The following is an 18,211-nucleotide window of genomic DNA, read 5'->3' as shown; positions in this document are numbered from 1 at the left end:
GTCAAAGTATCTAACTGATAGATCAAACAAAAACAATTTGACTTTTTCTCGCACAGATCATGACGAATTACCGTGCTCCGGCCACTCAAACAGAGGAAGGAGTGGCACTGAACACGATTCCGTTAAAAAGATTGACTAGTGATTAAACTTATTGTTAATACGGAAAAACAGAGTGTTGTTCGATTCTCTCATCTTGAGAACACGAACTTTCTGCGAAAATGTACAAAGATACAACACGCGAAATCGAGGATATCAAACGATCGAGTCCTCGATCTGTGCGATGAAGTTCTTGAGATGTAAAACTTAAACTCAACAATTAGAATAGCAAACCTATAGGCGGAGACGTCGATCGAGAAGAATAAAGTTTGATCCCGTATCAAACGGGACATTTGTTTCTTTAATAATCAGATATACTATTATAATAAACAATAGATCTGTTGGATAGGATCTTTTTCTCTTTTTTTCTCTATCTTTTTAATTTCTTCTTGATTAATTCTTATCGATGGACGTCACGCGACACGAATGCCTAAAAACAGAGGCAGAGGGTTTGGAGGAATTTCTTCATACAGAATTTTCATTTTCTAGGCCTCACGCTTCTCTTTTTTTCCATACCTTTTACTTATTTTTATCTTTTAATATCGATCATGCTTTAGCTTCCTCGTAAGTATTATTGTTCGTTCACGCGCGAAGGTTGTTACATTATCAATTGTTTTCTTTTCTTTGAATTGTTTTTTGTACCACTAATGGGTAATCCTTTCGAAGATTATTCATTGATTTTAGCGTCAAATTCTAAAGCCTTGATTATGTTTATTTGAATAGCATTAATTTTTAAATCTTACGTGATTATCGTCTAGCTAATATTTCTTGAAATGAATAACCGATGGTTTGATGTATGCTCGGCAATCATTCGTACGAGCTTGTCTCAGTATATATGAATAGCTAAGAAAAACTAAGTTGAGCTTTCTGACAGTCATAAGTAATCCACGTAAACATAAAACCGGTTGGTTGAGAATGCTTTAATTGTCGCGAGTGGTTCGCGCGAGTACGGTAAAAATTTCGAACTGAAAACCAGTTAATCGAAAAGGTTGCGTATCATATAAATCAACTTGTAGTACGAATTTATTGCTCATGCATACTCATAACAGGTTATTTAAAAGATATGAAAAAAAAATCAAAAGAAAAAGAATCCTTCACGCGATACTTTCGAGGTAGCTCAAGTCTTTCTTTTTTCTTAAAAAAAAAAAAAGAAAAAAAAATAACGAAGGGTTTTATTTCTTAGTGCTTATTATTGTTCTCGTCGATCATGCTATTTATTAACGAATTTCGCGGTTTTTTCTTTTTTTTACTCACGTTTTTTTTTGTTTTTTTACAGGGGTTAAGTTTGACCAATCACGGTTGCGTACCAATCGATGTTCGACGATCGTTTAGAAATAATGTTTTGTGATTAATTTGGGGCACTGTTTTAGGATAGGTAAGATCGAAATTCCGGGGCTGGGTGGAAAATGGAGGAGGAAATTGGGGGAGAGTTTATTCGATTGATGATCGAAGGGATGTAGCATAGAGTTCCAAACGCTCCGTGATCTACAGACATTCAATATTAAACAGATCAATCAACTATGTCGTCGTTATAATACCACTAGGATAGCTCATAATCGTAAGTTTATATCAATAATATAATTATATTATTAGGTATCATTAATGCTTGTGTCGTATGTATATTCTCCGTGTACGTTTTGTGTGTGTAATTAGTGTTATTTTCTTTTTCTTTCTCTCTCTTTTTTTCACATTTCGCGTATCCTTTCGCGCTCTCACTTTGTGTATACTTGTGTACGTACATACGTGTTCCTTTTTTTCCCTATTTATCATTTTCATCATTATTACACTTAAGTTTCAAGTTACAAGCTAGCGTATAAATGATGGGTAAGAAACGACCACTCGGACGCGCGACAGTTCTTCTACCGATTCGTATCCTGGAAAAAAGCGTCTCCTATTGGATACTTCGCTCTCACTCGCAGGAGAAACGAAGGAACTCTGTTTTCAGGACGATCACTATCTCGCGGCCTGATCCTCGACGTCCTTTATTATTTAGTTATTTATTCTTTCTCTTTTTTACTCTCTCTCTTTATCTCTTATTTCTCTCAGTTTATCTCTTATCATTTCTTCTCTTATAATATCGTCGTCGGAGAATCGATCAGGAAGAACCGTCCGGTCACGGTGGGTGGTTTGTTAGCCGCCATGTATCGGGTTGTTTCGTACTGTTTATACTATATATCATTAATCGTATTATCGTTAAGTATCATTAGTCATTAGTTATTTTTAATTAATCGTTAGGTATAATTCAATTAATCAAATACTCTTAACCCTTCTTTATCGTTTAATAATTATTGTTTAGGTAGTTTATAGTTTTATTAGGTTTCGATAACGCGTTTTTTTTTTCTTACAGATCTTGGAAGCAAAACCTTTTACCTCGTGGAAAGGATTCAGGGTGTTAAAGAGAAGGGGGAGTGGGGAATAGTAGTTATAGAAGTGGGGAATAGTAGTTATAGGAGTGGGGACCGGGTGTCGTGAGGTTCTCGGAGGGGACGCACCTTTTGTCCCGCGCGAAAATCTGCGAAAAATCAGAATGTCGATTAGCGGATCAGCTTTACCGATTCTCTCGCTCATTCTCTCTTTTTGTTTAATCTTTTATTATGATTTACGCATTCTCTCCTTTTCTCTTTTAGCACTCTTACTCCCAGCTCGTTCACTCTCTCTCTCTCACCCTCGTTCGCTCTATCTCGTTCATTCTCTCTTTCTCTCTCTCTTTCTCTCTCTCTTCATACTTCTTCCTTTTTTTACTTTCTCTCGCGCAAGCTCTCCCTTTCTTTCTCTCTATCTCTCTTTTTTCGTTTCTTCTACAAAGAATGTTCGTATATACATATAGTATATTTACGTCGTGCGAATTGCTTTGAACGCGTCGCGTCTTAAAAACAAATTGCAAGTGGTAAGGTTTTCCGATTTATTATTAATTTTTTATGTTCTCAACTCTATTTGTTTTTTGTTATTTCTGCGATTTTTTTTCATTAAGTACTTAGATTATACATTTTTCTGTCCTTCTTTTTTTATGTTTTATTCATCCCAATAATGTAGGCTTTTTATGGTTTTATTTGCTGTTTTGTTTTTATACATTAGATATACATATATATATAGCGGCGTGCTCGGTTTCCATTGATTATTATTTATTTAGAGTTACGTTTTTTTTTTTAGGTTTGACGTTACATCGATCGGCTCTACCCACGCTCATGGGCCAGCGACTATCGTTCGTCGCTAGTGGCCTTCTCTTCATCGTTATTATCCTTATTCATGTTTCTTCTTTTATCTTATCTCATTGTTCCTTACTCCCTTTCGTATTTGCATACGTTCGGCTTCTTCACAGATCGATCATCGGAGGAGCATTGCTCATCGCCTCGTCTCGTAAACGCTGTCTTCTCGGTGAAAATTGGATTACCGAAACGAGAAAAAGGAATGACACGTTTTTGGCATCGGTCAATTTTTTTTTTAGTTCTGTGTACGTACGATCGTGTAAATAATTATCGTCAGAATAGCATCACTAGCGATTTCATTTTTGTCGTCGATGAGAGTACGACGAAAATGAAAAAGATCGTACGATTTCGTTTCGGTTGTATCATCCAAAATGGAAATGTTAATCCAGCACCGATAAAAGCAACATTGTGTTCCCTCTTTTAGAATGAGATCGCATTGAGATTTGATAGAAATGATTAATTTCTCTCTATTTCTCTGTATCTCGTTTCCAAGAGAATACGAGCGATGTGCTACGGTATTCGTAAGAAATAATTATTTCTAATTATTGTTTATACATATTATTGTAATTGCTTAACTGCTTGTTGTCTCTGCATCGTATATAGCATTATTGCGTCGTATGTCCAGTTTTAATGGTTAACATCGGTTTTTATTAACTGTTGGATTGGACCGGGTCGGTTGGATCATCGTGAGTTCTTCGGAAAGTTAAGGGTGGGTTCTCGTGTGCGTTATATATATCAAACGAAAATAATCACACTACCTTTTATGGCGTTTGATTTTCTTCGGTATGAATATATCTAACTGATTCCTGTGCGTATCCCTATAGTAGCATGAATATAATGCATTTATGTGTTTTCTTTAAGAACGAAAAGAACGATGATGACGAATTGAAGATTGCTGCCGAAATACTATCCGGTAGTTCGTCGATGGTTACATCACGCTGCTCTCGATTTCTGCTCTGAACGATCGCGATCTAATTTACTTAGATTTCTATCTATGTGAGTTAGACGAGCTGGCCCGATCGCGCGGACGTCACCAATGGGACATCAATTCTTACCACGTAACCGAATTTTGACGAGTTTAACATTAGCAACGAAGGACTAGGATTTTGAATTGAATTATTTAAATAATATCATTCAATTCGTAGCTTTGGAAAACTTTTTTTGATAAATTACAAATTCGATTAAGATTTTTTTTTTATTCTTATATTTTTATTTCAAATTAAATTTTCTAATTTTCATTTTATATTTTTATAACTCGAAATGCATTTTTCGTTACAATTGTAAGAAAATTATTTTCCTAAATATCTTTAGTTGTTCGAACAATTTTTCCTTTTCTATTTTTTTTATGCAACAATCTTTATTTAACTCTCAAATTTATTCGGCCACATATAAACAGAATTAAATCCCAAAACGTGCAACGTACGCGAATAACGACAATCATACATATCACTATTTATTTTTCCTTTCCTTTTTCCTTTATTTTCTATCTTTTAAACATTAAAGATGCGATCGCAATACGACTGATGTTTAAAAATTTCGCGGATCTGCGCGACGAGATAATACGTGGTCAAATCCTCCTTGGTTTTATATACATATGCATGTAATACGTATAGGTATATATATATATATATATATATATATATATATATATATATATATATATATATAATGTGCATGTATTTTCTTGCTGGCTATTTGCTCTTTTCGATTTTCCCGGATTTTCGGCGAATTTTTTCCTTGTCCCGGCCGCGGAGAACGGCGAGTCGAGAGTCGTCCTTTTCCGCCCTTTCGCATTATCCTTTCCATTCCTATATTTTCTTTTCCATTCTCTTTCTTTCTCTTTCTCTTTACCTCTCTCTCTCTCTTTCTTTCTTTTTCTCGCTCTCTCTCCTTCAGTTCTTTAATTACGATTCTTATCTCAATTCTATTCATTTCTTTCAATACCTTTTCTTTTTGATAACAAGCTTCCTATTCCTTTAATTACTATCTCTTATTTTTATTTTTTTTAATTTTTTCCGGGTGACCCGTCCACTCGCGTTGTTGCTTACTTAGTTACATGCAGGAAGTGTTTTTCTTTTATTTTTTTTTACGCGAGAGTTAAACGAACGTATCTCGTCTCTCTCGCAAGGATGGGTTTTGAATCGTGTGTTTTCCATCGTTTGTCTTTATTGTTTTTTAGGAAGGATATTATGCAGGAGTGATAGGAGAGGGGTTTGTGAGGGTATGTCGGACAGTGAAAAGCTCGACGGGCGGTTTTCGGTGAGGTAAAAGCGGGATAGAGTATATATTTATTAGAGCGTAGGAATCAAGGAAATAGAGGAAAAGGTTCGAACAGTATAACGAAGGTTAAGCGTCCACGGCGATTCTTTTTGTTTTCGACGTGGACGCGAATCCCAAAAATTTTAATTCCAACCTGACGCGGCGAGAACGGAAAATCTATTTTTTTCGATGGTTCTGTGGTTTGCTGAGTTAGCTGCGAGGTTTCGAAACTTCCCACCGCCGGTATGGAGATATAATATTTATATAATATATTCCTTTTTTTTTATATTATCTAGACGAGGAGAGTGAGAAAATGTAGGTTGGCACAAAAGGTGATTAGGTAAAAAGGAGAGAAGGAATTAGGAAGAAGGAAATATAGAAGACCGCCCATCTCGCATCTCTCACGTATCCTGGAAAAGTATATACTAAGGCCGATTTTGGTTAAGAATACGCTTTCACTTTTTTCCTCTCTTTTGATCAACTTTTAATTTTAACGTTAAGGCGCAACGTGATAAACTTGTACTTTTTTCCTTGATGTGTCTTTTAGGTTCTGGCCGAAAGAACTGCGTGTCTCTACGTGTCATGTGTAATTGTACGTGTACATTTGTATCTCCGTGTACTCTCTTGCTTGCGTGCGTGCGCGTGTATTTCGTTCGAGTGTAGGTATGTACGCGTGTGTGTGGGTGTGCTGCTTCGCGGCTGATGATATTCGCTTGCCGATTACTTTTGCTGAGCACTTTCCTTTTGTTGTGTGGTTCGGTGTACGAACTCGTTTTCTAAGAGCTGCCTTTTTGTTGTCTGCCAAAAAATTAATTTTTTTCTTTCTTTCTCTCTTTTTCCTTCTCTCTTTTTCTCTATCTCTCTTTTTCTTTCTTTCTTTTTTCATTCCTTGATACGAGCGAGGCTCGCACCCCCTTCACATCACTGTGTATCGTCTTGCGCGCAAACCAAAGATATCGACAAATCGTTAAACATTTCTACCTTGTCGAAAGTCCAATAAAAGGGTAAAACGCCGGAAAAATTGTATCAACATAATCATCATATTGAAAGTGGTATCCATACATACGTACATACATATTCGTATACGAACACAAATATATGCTATACATATATGAGTAAATCATATATGTATTTCTAATAAATGTGTAAGTATACTTCCTCGTTAAAAATCGTAATGCATTCATGAAAATAGATAGGTTTCTTATCCGGGACTCTGTCTCGTTATTTTGACTGCTGTTCGACGATGATTGTGAAAACAAGAACGTCGTCACTGTATTTTTTTTGTCGATAACTCAATCCGGTTTTAACACGATTCATAAAATACGTAAGGAGAAACTTCTTTATATACTCCTTTTTCGATAAAAAGGCCGATATTCCAGATCTGAATCAAATTGTGGTTTTATTCTTCGACTATAGCAGTTTATTTTTGAAATATAGAGTAATATAAATCATCGTTAGTGAAATGCGTTTATGTGAATATTAATCGTACTAATCGGCTCCTTTTACGTAGATCATGAAGAAAAAGAAAATTGATGATAAAATGTATCAGGATATAGTTGGGTGAGTTATTCAAATCGTTCTGATTGATGATTTTTACAGATATTAAAAGACAGAGCTCCGGATTGTAAAATGTACTTGCTAGTGTCACAATGGTTCTCCAGATTTGGACCGAAAGTCGATCACAATAACCGGAGTGCAGAAAAACAATTCCCACAAGACGTTCCAGCCGACCGAGCAAGTCGTCAAATTCGTCCATCGATAGGTTATACTAAACACTTCTCATTAATGAAAATTTTCTGAAGTTGAGCGGAAAAAATTAGCGTTTATCGGTACGATTGCCGATGTAACAGGAACGATTGGGCTTCGAGTGCATGTTATGCATCCGATATATAATATATTATAGAATATAATATAGGTATATATATAAATATACATATACGAGCTTATACATATATTCATATATACTAACCGCTCCGATAGGTATAAATATATATACACTTCGATCGTTAATTATTCGCGTCATCTATCGATGACGTCGTTCGATTTTCTCTAAGAGACGAATATAGTGGACGAGACTGTCGGTCGGATGCTCTTTCTTCCTTTATTCCGAAGGGTCTCCATTGCATATTACTGAGGACTTCATTGGACTCAACGCGGCGATCTAGCTCACATCCTCACACATCGACGTAGGGTTATTTGCTTGTTGTTTTCTTTTCTGTGACTTCCCAGTGCTCATCCTCGTTTCTTTCGTTTTTTTACTAAATAAATGTTTTTTTGTTTTTTTTTTGTTTTTTTTTTGTTTTTTTTTTTTAATAATTTTTGTCCCTTATTTATTTCTTTCTCTCTTAATTTTCTTTTTTTTTGTTCTTTCTTCTTTCGTTAAATAGACCTACAATTCCCTACAACGATAATACGTATATAACCTAACACGACTACTGGCTGAGACGTTATGTGCGAGTAACACACTCCAGGAATATCGACATTTAACATTATTCACATTTTTCGTCTGGTGTGTGTGCTCTTCTCGGTACACGCGTGCATTCGCTTTCTATTTTATCTTTCTCTCTCATTCTTTCTCTCTTTCGTTCTTTCTATAGATAAATAATATTCTATCTTTCACATCTTATTTATAACATAGAATAGAATCGTATTATGAAATTATGGAAGGAATTTATTGACAAAGTAAATGTTCTGAATGATCTCTTATATAGAAGGTTTAACAGGAAATCTCGAATAATAACGTAGGACAAGATTGTAAAATATTTTCTATCGAACTTTAGAGTCGAGGAAGGATAATAAATGGAAAAAAGAAAAGACAAAGAAAATAGAGAAAAAACACTTTAGAGCATGATGGTAAAGGAAGACTATAACAGCCATGGCAGAAATTCCGTTTAGAAACGGAATTTACCTGTGGCTTATCTCTTCGATAACATTTTCTACATTCTTGCTCTCATACGTGCTTTATGATTTTCGTTCCTGCCGTTTTACTCGAGGTGATTGAAGGGTTGGATAGATGGATGGATATACTGACACTTTATGCATCTGCCATTCCGTATATGCACATGAGTTTCCTTGCTTCTGTGCAATCGACTGTGCAAATCTCTTTCTCTCTCTTTCTTACTCTATCATTCTAACTCATTCGCATCTTTCTTTCTATCCCTGATAGCGCCACTGAGTCGGATGACGGACCATGATGAATCCTTCGATCTTGTGTCTCCTTCTCTCAATGAAATTTCTTTTCTCCAATCTTTCTCTCTCTCTCTTTCTTTCTTTCTCTTTCTCTCTTTTTGTTCATTCGTACATTCTTTGTTTCACTCACATCAACTCATTACTATCTTTCTCTCTTTCTCTTTTTCTCTTTTATTCTCTCACTCATATACACTTTCTCTCAAGTCCGAAAGAATTGCCGAAAAAGTATCGTGCACGTAAAGGATGGGGTGGAGTAAGAACTCCGCGATAACCTTATTATACTTAAACAACTGGCCTAATAATTTTCTCCTAGTTTTCAAGATTTTTCCTAGTTTATCATTTTTTTTCCTAGACGATCTCTACAATACATATATCGCGGGCCTCCCGGTAGTCAAGGAGACCGGCTCTCTCTCTGTATAATTTTTACGATTTCTTTTTTTTTCTCCATTAATTTCAACTCACAACACTTATAAACTCGTACACTTTCATTCACAATTTCGCATCTTTTTCTCGTTTTTTTCGACCATGCGAGCCTACGTAGTCGTACATTTCTTTTTCTCTGATCCATTTGCTCAATCTTTCTCTCTCTCTCTCTCTCTCTCTCTCTCTTTCGCTCTCTCGCTCTCTTTTTATTTTTTTCTCTCATTCTATAGGATCAGTTTGCGCCGAACGTGTCTCGCCCGTGGCTCCGAACTCAGTTCCGAAATCACAATTTAACACGGATTTCTTATCAGTCGTGACTTTTCTCTCTTACTCTCTCAACTTATCTCTTTTCATTTTTTCTTCTTCTCCTTTTTTTCTTTATATATATAATATCCATTTCATTTAAATGTATCATCCGTTCAAATAAAAAAAATCACCTGTTGAGATCGCGAGATTTCGTGGCTTCAACGACGGTCGCATCAAGGACACTTGGCTCCCTTTCTATGCTTCTATATATCTCACATCCTTAACACACACGCATTCTCTTACTTTTTCTCTCTCTCTCTTTTTCTCTCTTTCTCTCTTTCTCTTTCACACTCTTGCTCTCTCTCTCTTTCTCTCTCTCTCTCTCTTTCTTTTTCTCTCCATCTCTCACTTGTTAACATCTTTTTTTTCTTAAATAACCTTCGACCCATCCCACCCTCCCTCTCACCCACTCGTCCAATATCGCAATTCAGCTTACTCGCGTGGATTCTCCAACGTACGTCGCTATTCCGAGAGGCTTCCGATATTAAGTTAAGAGGAAAAAAGTGATCCGTTCGTTATGCATCGACAATGGTTCCAAGGTACGTAAATTATTCGTTAATATTATGTATTCATAGGAGTATGTATAGCATATACTATGATTGCGGGTAAATCGAGAGCTGGAGTATCAACAGCCTCTCGTTAGGTGGCCTGCAAATCAAAGCATTTGAAGAATTGATCGAATATACGTATAGTCGGTAAAAAAACAATTATTCTGCCTTTTTTTTACTCGCCCATTTTCATATCAATTACATTCACATATAAACACGCGTCGATCATTAACGCTAAAGGAAACTGTGTATTGACGAGGCAGGAGTATCGACTGCAACTCGTCATTCTATAAAATATTATTTATGGGAAAACTTTTCAATGAAAAATATCTTTTTTATTTCTCCTTGGGAACCAAAGTCGAAGACGAACAACGGGTCGAAGGAACGTAAGATTGATTTTTATTAGAATAGACGATTAATTAATTAGACGATATAATTTCGGAGGAATCGGAGTAGTCAACGAACTCCTCGTTCTATCTGTAACGAAATATTCGATTACAATCAATTACGATAAAAATATTTAACAATGATATGTCGTATTATGTCAAAACGTCCAAGAGACTTTACGAGTTTTAAATCTCGATTAAAAATTATTCTCCCCTTTTTTTCGTGGCCTCTCGGAATAAAATAAATAAAAAATAATAGAAAGTAGAAAAGAAACCACAGAAGTTAAACGAATATTCGGAAGCTCCCTGCTTGTCTTTCATTACTTCAAATTTACCGAAGAAATAATAATTCCAATTCATACCCTTAGTTCTCTTACTGAAAACGTAGAGTAGACTTAACGCGTTACGTGTACTACGAGATTATCACACAGAAAAGTTTTGCTCACTCGGTGCTAACAATTAGTTTTTATTTCCTTTCTCCGTTTTGTTAATTTTTTTTTTTTCAATTTGGCGTACGCACGCGATATATATATATATTATATATATTTCCCTTTCTCCCTTTCTTTCTTTCTCTTCCTCTTTTTTCTTTCCTCGTTTAATTCTTCGACTATCTTTATTTTTCTCGCAGACACCCCTTGTCCCATTCACGCGTTTCCCTCCTCGATTTGTAAGTTCTTATTTTTCTTTTTCTTATTTATTATTATTGGTTAATTTTATTTTATTTTATTTTATCTTTTTTGTTATATTTTAATTCTCAATGTGTGTATCACGCGCGCATACGCGAATAAAACGAAAGACGCGATTAACGAATCGTTGCAATTCTACGGAGAAAAAGTTTTATCCCTTTGTCGCATGCTCCCCCTTTTCATATCTGCATATAGCCTTGTCGCTTCCGCTATCGCGCATTCACCGATTAAGTTAACCCTAATTATGATCCTAATAGTTTGAGGAATTATTATTCTCAATGAACTTACAAAGAATTTACGCGCGCGCGCTGTCTTATCATTCTATCATTCTCTCAATCTTTCATTCGTTTCTTAACTTTCGTTCGCATTTATACGAAAACTCGACATATTTTCTCTTTCTCTCTTTTTCTCTTGATTTTTTTTTAATAATTTCATTCACTCTCGCTTGCACTCCATGTTTCTCCCTCTCTTTTGTACATTCGTTCGTTCGTTCGTTCGTTCGTTCTCTTGTGGATCTATCACTTTCTTTCTATTCTCTCATTTCCTTTCTCTCAATTTATTTCTTTATCACGACTAAATCTCGAACTCGATAGTCATATTCGTAATAATAATATAATATAATAGTACACAATAATAATTACTTTATTAGTGTGTGTGTGTCTTTTTTTTATTCATATTAATCTTAAGTAGGTATTCTTCATCTGCAGCGTGATACGACCTTTCCGCTCGGTTTATTTTTTTTCTTTATATCTTTAATTAATCGATAATATAATAATTAATAGCTTACAAGTGTTAACGTTAGATACTATTACTTAATTCTGCTTACGCCTTTTCTTAAAATTTACGTGTTTATGTATGTACGTATGCTTATTATTCTTTTCACCTTCTTACACATTATTCTTTGTTATTTCCTTTTTTTTCTTATCTTTCTTTCTTTCTTTCTCTCTCTCTCTCTCTCTCTCTCTCTCTCTCTCTCTCTCTACTATCACTCGTTTATCTTTGCTTTTAGTATAATGTTTATTATCGCGTTTCGTCTTGTTTCGTGTGCTCGTTTTTCACGCTTCTGCCCAGTAGCGCCAAAAATTTCTAATTAACGGCGAGTTTCGATCGACCTCTAGTTAAATTTATTATTCTTCTTAATTAAATTTACATATAGGGATCTCTGAATTTTCCGCCACCAACCGAGGAAATACAAGCGTTCCTTTGCGCCGTTCGATGTCTCTCTCTTTCTCTATCCCTCTGTTTCTCATTCTCTATCTATCTTTAGTTCTAACTATTTCTTTTTTTATCGTCTCCTCTCGTCCATTCGTACATAGATGAGCATGTATATGTATCTGTATTTTATATGTGTTGGTGCAGTAGACGTCGCGCATCCGTAAAATCGTCGAGAGAGTCCGATCGTTGCTTTTCCATGATTTTCCTTCGCTTTTTTCCCCCTTTTTCTCGTGGTGTATATACAGTACGCGAACTTTTCTACGTCTTTTTTATGTAACTCTCGATCATCGAAGGACGACAACTCGTCGATAAAATTGACAGCGTCGATCGGATGACAAAGAGTTAACGGTTCCCTTCTCTCTCTTTCTCTTCATACTTTCTCTCTCTCTTCGACGACTCTTCGAAAGGGAAGACTCGAATGATATCGTCTCAGCGAAAGGCTTTTTCTTTCTGTCTTTCTTTCTTTCCTTGTTATTCGTTTTGTACCTTTTCTCTTTCTCTTTTTTTCTCTTCATATTTTGTTTTTCTCTTTTTCTTTATGTTTCCGTCTCTTAGAGTTTTCCCTCTTTTTTTTTCCTTTTATTATTACTTTTGAAATTTTTTGCATTTTTTTAGGAATAATTTCTCTGGATTTTCGATCGATGGACGATCACCTCGAAGAATCTCGCAAAAAAGAGTAAGCCCGTTTATTTTCAGATCGAATGATTGTTATTATTATTTTTTGTTTTTTTTTTCTCTTCGATCAAGTCAAGTCGATCTTACGGTTTTAAGGTCTGTCATTTAAATATTATCAGGACAAAGAGATTTTTATGGTTATTATTTATTGGAATTTTTTTCTAATATTATTTTGGCTGTGTTTTAATTTAATTTCGTTTAGATTAATCTGTAAGTTTTTTAGTTCTAGAATTTTAAGGAAAGTAACGATTTGGTTTACGTTGAATGGTATTATCATTTGTTTATTTGTTTATTTCTTTTTTTCTTTTCATTAACGAGTCCGAACCACGAAAAATTAGATTTTTTTATTGTTCATCTAAAGATTGTTATTAAAGTAATTTAATATGAGAAATTTTTTTTATGATTGTCAAAGTTTCATCGAGTATATATTAGTTGAATAAAAAAAAGCGATCTGTTGATCGTGTCAGTGTTTATGTGTGTATACGTGTATCGTGGTATTCAACAAGTCGTTAGGAATAATATTTGGAGAATGTAATAGAGATTGATGGTTAAGTATATTTTTGTGTTCTTTGTCCTGAAATACTCAAGACTATTTAGCAGAATAAATATTGATACCGAAATTTTCTAAAATCAAGTTCTTATCAGTGATAAGATACTCAAAGATAATCATATATGGACGATTATCGACGTGAAAGTGCAAAGCAGCTCGAATTGTTACGAAATTACTTGAAAAAAATAAATAAATTATTGAATTTAAAAATGTTTAACGATTGAATATATCACATAAGGTAAATGTAATTAATTACACGAGAATAATTTGTTCTGATAATTTCATTTTCATATTTTTTAGGATGATTTTTCAACGAAGTTCGAGTATCGTAGAAAGACGAGTGCAACGTAGAAGCATTTAAACGTAATCATTGTACAACGAACAATTTGTATTTTAAAATACGTTGGAAGAGCATTGCGAATCCGTTTAATAGGACAACAGAAAAAGGGACAAGGAACCTGTCGCAATAATATGCAAAGTATGGACATGTTTTATTATTATTTTTGTTTAAAATTTTGTTTTTATTTTTGTTTTTGAAACTAACGGGAGCGTATCGAGCCACCCTTGATTTATAAGAGATCGAAATAGATAATTGATCGAGATTTCAAACAACTTCTATTTCTGAAAATCAAGCAATAATACCATTTACTATTCTTCACATTCATCCTAAATAGTTAGACCAAAATCTTAGGCCAATGCCGAGAAAATAAGTAGCCACTTAGTTTAGGCCAAAGTTGAGTATTTACAAATCGAAATTTTCGTTTTTATCCCAGTTTTTAATTCGATCTTTTCTAAATCCTCTTTCATCATTAACGTATAGTTTTTTGTTCCTTCTTTTCATTTGACAGTAAAACAAGCTTCTTTTTGTTTGTGATCTTTGATCTCAAAATCTATTGGGTGGAATCTCGATGACATCTTCGTCGGTTTCGGTGGACCAAATTTTTGCCGACTTCGTATAAAGGTAGGCCGGGTTGGCAGTCGATAATAACTTATAGGATACTTTCGAAAACTAGGAATCATTTTTCCTTTTTTTTTCAGTCGGCAATTTCGAAGGGATTCGGGATGTAAGAAATAAACGCAACAAAAATAGAAATAATATAACAAATAACATTCTTATGATCGACAAAACAAAATTCAAATTAAATTCAATTTTCTTGTTTCTTCATTTTATTGTCGTGAATAATAAATAAAATAATCAATAAATCGATCGTCGATTAATTAAAAAATATTGATATGTGACTAGGTTAAGACTCACCGCTTGCAAAAAGTGTGTATGTGTACTGCACGTCACATGCTACCGGTATAATTTTTAATGATAATAATAATAATAATAATAATAATAATAATAATAATAATAATAATAATAATAATAATAATAATAATAATAATAATAATAATAATAGTAATAATAATACTTAAAATAATAATAATAATAATAATAATAATAATAATAATCATAATCATAATAATAATGCAATAATTAGACGTGTAGTTAAAAAAACACAGCATAATATTGGAATTAAGGATGTACAATTTTTTTTGAAGAAGCTTTGGGGGTATAAAGAGAGAATAAGCAATCGAGTTCAAGAAACAAAATCGCTAAGAACCGTTAGCATAGAATCGAACTAACGGGTTTAATTTTAAGTTAACTAAATCGACCGCGATATTGGGGATAATAATAATAGTAATAATGATAATAATAGTTTTAATAATAATAATAATAAAAATAATAATTATAATAATAATATTTATAATAATAATATTATTATTATAATACACTTATTATTATAATCCTGATCTTAATAAAATCCTCACGTACATTGACTGATAAAGGAAAATAATAATAATCGCACTGCGTGTTTGTAGGGGTAATGATAATGAAGACAATAATAATAATAATAATAATAATAATAATAATAATAATAATAATAATAATAATAATAATAATAATAATAATAATAATAATAATAATAATATTGGTGCACGTAATAGCGACAGTAATAAAGGTACAAGGGAATAAGTGGTGAGGAGGAGAGGGAAATGTACTTATATTATATCAGGACTCGCTACTACCCGAAATATTTTTAATATTAACGTTGTACCGTATCTACAAGTTTTTCTTTAGCGAAAAAAGACAGCAACAAGAATGCAGAAGCGATGTTGTTCACATTTTTGAACACAGCCTTTGCTACGAACAGATAGAAGTCCGCGACAAGTTAAGACCTTTTCGTCGTGCATTCTCCTCACTTGTTAAACGCTGGCAGTCACACCAGCATTCCTTTCTCGAATTAAAAATCTATTAATTTATATGCATGTGTATGTGTATTAATATACATATACATATATATCTTTATCTTCGTATATGTATATATATAAGTATATATACATACATATACTTTATATAAGTGTTCAATATAACTCTACTATTATATTCACATATACTTTTAGCACGCACCGGCATTATTAAAATCATTTAATTAATTAATTAATTATCTTTAGTTTCATATCTATATTTAAGACAACATCGCCGGCACACGCTCGTTTCTTCCACGTTAGATAGCTCCTCTCTTTCTCTTTCTTTTTTCTTTTTACTCTTAATACTCGTACTCTCGTTATCGCGACTAGCCTAATCTGATTATTATATATACCATATATTTATGTATATATATATATATTAACTTATTATCGGGATAAAATATCGTGCATCATTCGATTGATTGCAAGAAGCACGAGAAACGAAAAAGTAAAGTTCTTAGAAGATTAAATTTTCTTTTTTTTTTCTTTTTTTTTATTTGTTTTTAGGAAAACTTTGTCATCAGCTGACCAAGCATTTTCACGTCGATTTAATTGTCGCCGCAAAAGGCGATTGTTGATAACTTAAATTCAATTTTGATCTTGTTCGTTAGCGAAGAAACACCGAGAGATCGTCATCGTTGATCCTTAAGATCAACTAGAATTTGCGCGATCTTCGCGATCTTCGAACGAGCTTAAAAGGATAACGTCGTTGATCTCACGTACGTGCGATCATCTTTCTTTTGATATTTTTTGTCTTTGGTTTTCTTTATTTTCCTCTTTTAATTTAGGAGAAAGATCTCACCGTAACGTTTCTTCACATACGTCAAATTAAAGTAGTAGTACGTTCTAGTTCCCAAAATAAGCAACTTTTTACCCATTTTATTTGCCCTTTTCGATGATGCATCGTGAACGGGCATGCACTCACGGGGACGACAAAGATAGCATAAAATTTCGAAACAACAAAAATGTTCTCCGTCCATCGACATTACATCGAGATAAAGATTTTTCTTTCATTTTTTGAGGTATTTTTTCCGAGAATCGCGTAAAAACGTGTACCACGTGGATCGACATTTTTTGGACCACAGTTTTTTTTTGTTACTAATGTTTTATTATTCTTATTTTTCTTTTATTTTTCTTTTTGGTTTTTAGTTAACACCGTAGGAAACGATCTAGGACGAAGGGCAACAGGAGCCATCTGTCGTGGATCGTTTTCTGGTGAATAGTCGAAGGATCCTCTTCCGGTATTTCTCGAAAAGCAGAAGATGATCCATCGAGATCACCGAGAGATACTCGTCCCCGTGCTTCACGCATTTATCGATCCTCGATAGTAATGGCTTTTTTTATTTTATTTATTTATTTATTTATTTTTCTCTTTTAATAATGGCGAGAATAACTCACCATTCCCCGTGAATACAGTCCCGTCCTCGAAGGCTTATTTCCTATTCGTCGCATCGATTTCGAATGAATCAGAGACTTAAAAGTTAGGCGGGTAATAATAATGCATTATTCGTTTCTTTCTATCTCCCTTTTTTTACATTAACAAACAGACCCTACGAAAGAAAGTCTCGAGCACGATGAAAAATTCTTAATTGAATTCGTGCTCGATCGTTGACTCGCGGTTTCTCGTCATTCGTCGAGTAAAATCGACTAGTGTAACTCTCTTTCTTTATTTTTCTTCTATACGTCTTTCGTTCATATTCGTTTATTATCTCTCCAAACAATTTCCCTCGTACGATCTTACGATATATCGCGATTAGATCACAGCCTGATCCTTCGTCGGTCGAATCTCGTTCGTATACGCATGTTATGTATTATTTTCATTTATTTATATTTTTCCCCCTGATTTCGACGGATTTTACGACGCTCATCTTCTTCCTTCTATTTTCTCAGAACAACGCGTCGTTTTCTAACTCCTCGCCATTTCAGCTTCGTTTTGCGATATGTTATTTTAGGATACCTGAACGTGTACGTGCGAGGGAGTCGAGTGTCCCTCGAACGGCGGCGATGACGACAACGCTGTTTCTGGTAGTGGTGGTGATGGTGGTGGTGGTGCTGGTGGTCATGGAGGAGAACCTTTCCTCTTCATCTCGGCCGTATTTAAATCTTCTTTTTCTTTGACTTCTTTTGATTACTGGGAAACTTCCAGCGTCGGTGGCCCCGAGCACCACGAAGAGCAAGAGCCACGCGACCTCCTGATTCATTCAAGCTGCTCCAAAAAGTTTGGACTCTTGAAGTATTCTGGTACAGGATCGTCCAGCCTCGAGATCACCTTGTAAATAGATTTCTTCCAGCTTTGTTCAGAATCTTTACCACCCTGAATCGCTTTGAAGAATTCCTTTAACGTTTGTTCGACCACGTACCTAAAATTGCTCGGCAC

General features: G+C 34.4%; 1 protein-coding gene across 3 annotated transcripts in view; it reads right to left on the bottom strand.

Annotated features, from left to right (window-relative positions):
• Positions 1-18,211, bottom strand: part of LOC107074078 (uncharacterized) — a 61,377-nt gene that overhangs the window by 11,644 nt on the left and 31,522 nt on the right. For all 3 annotated transcript variants that reach the window (XM_015335124.2, XM_015335125.2, XM_015335126.2), the window contains exon 5: positions 1-18,211. This exon is cut by the window's left edge and continues 11,644 nt beyond it. In XM_015335124.2, coding sequence (XP_015190610.2) covers positions 18,032-18,211 — 180 coding nt within the window. In that variant the 3' untranslated portion in view covers positions 1-18,031.

Source organism: Polistes dominula, unplaced genomic scaffold (assembly GCF_049000335.1).
Source record: "Polistes dominula isolate Pdom_NZ unplaced genomic scaffold, Pdom_raw_medaka contig_20, whole genome shotgun sequence".
NCBI classification, from domain to species: domain Eukaryota; kingdom Metazoa; phylum Arthropoda; class Insecta; order Hymenoptera; family Vespidae; genus Polistes; species Polistes dominula.
Note: the sequence above shows the minus strand (reverse complement) of the source record. Positions and strands in the feature narration are given on the sequence as shown.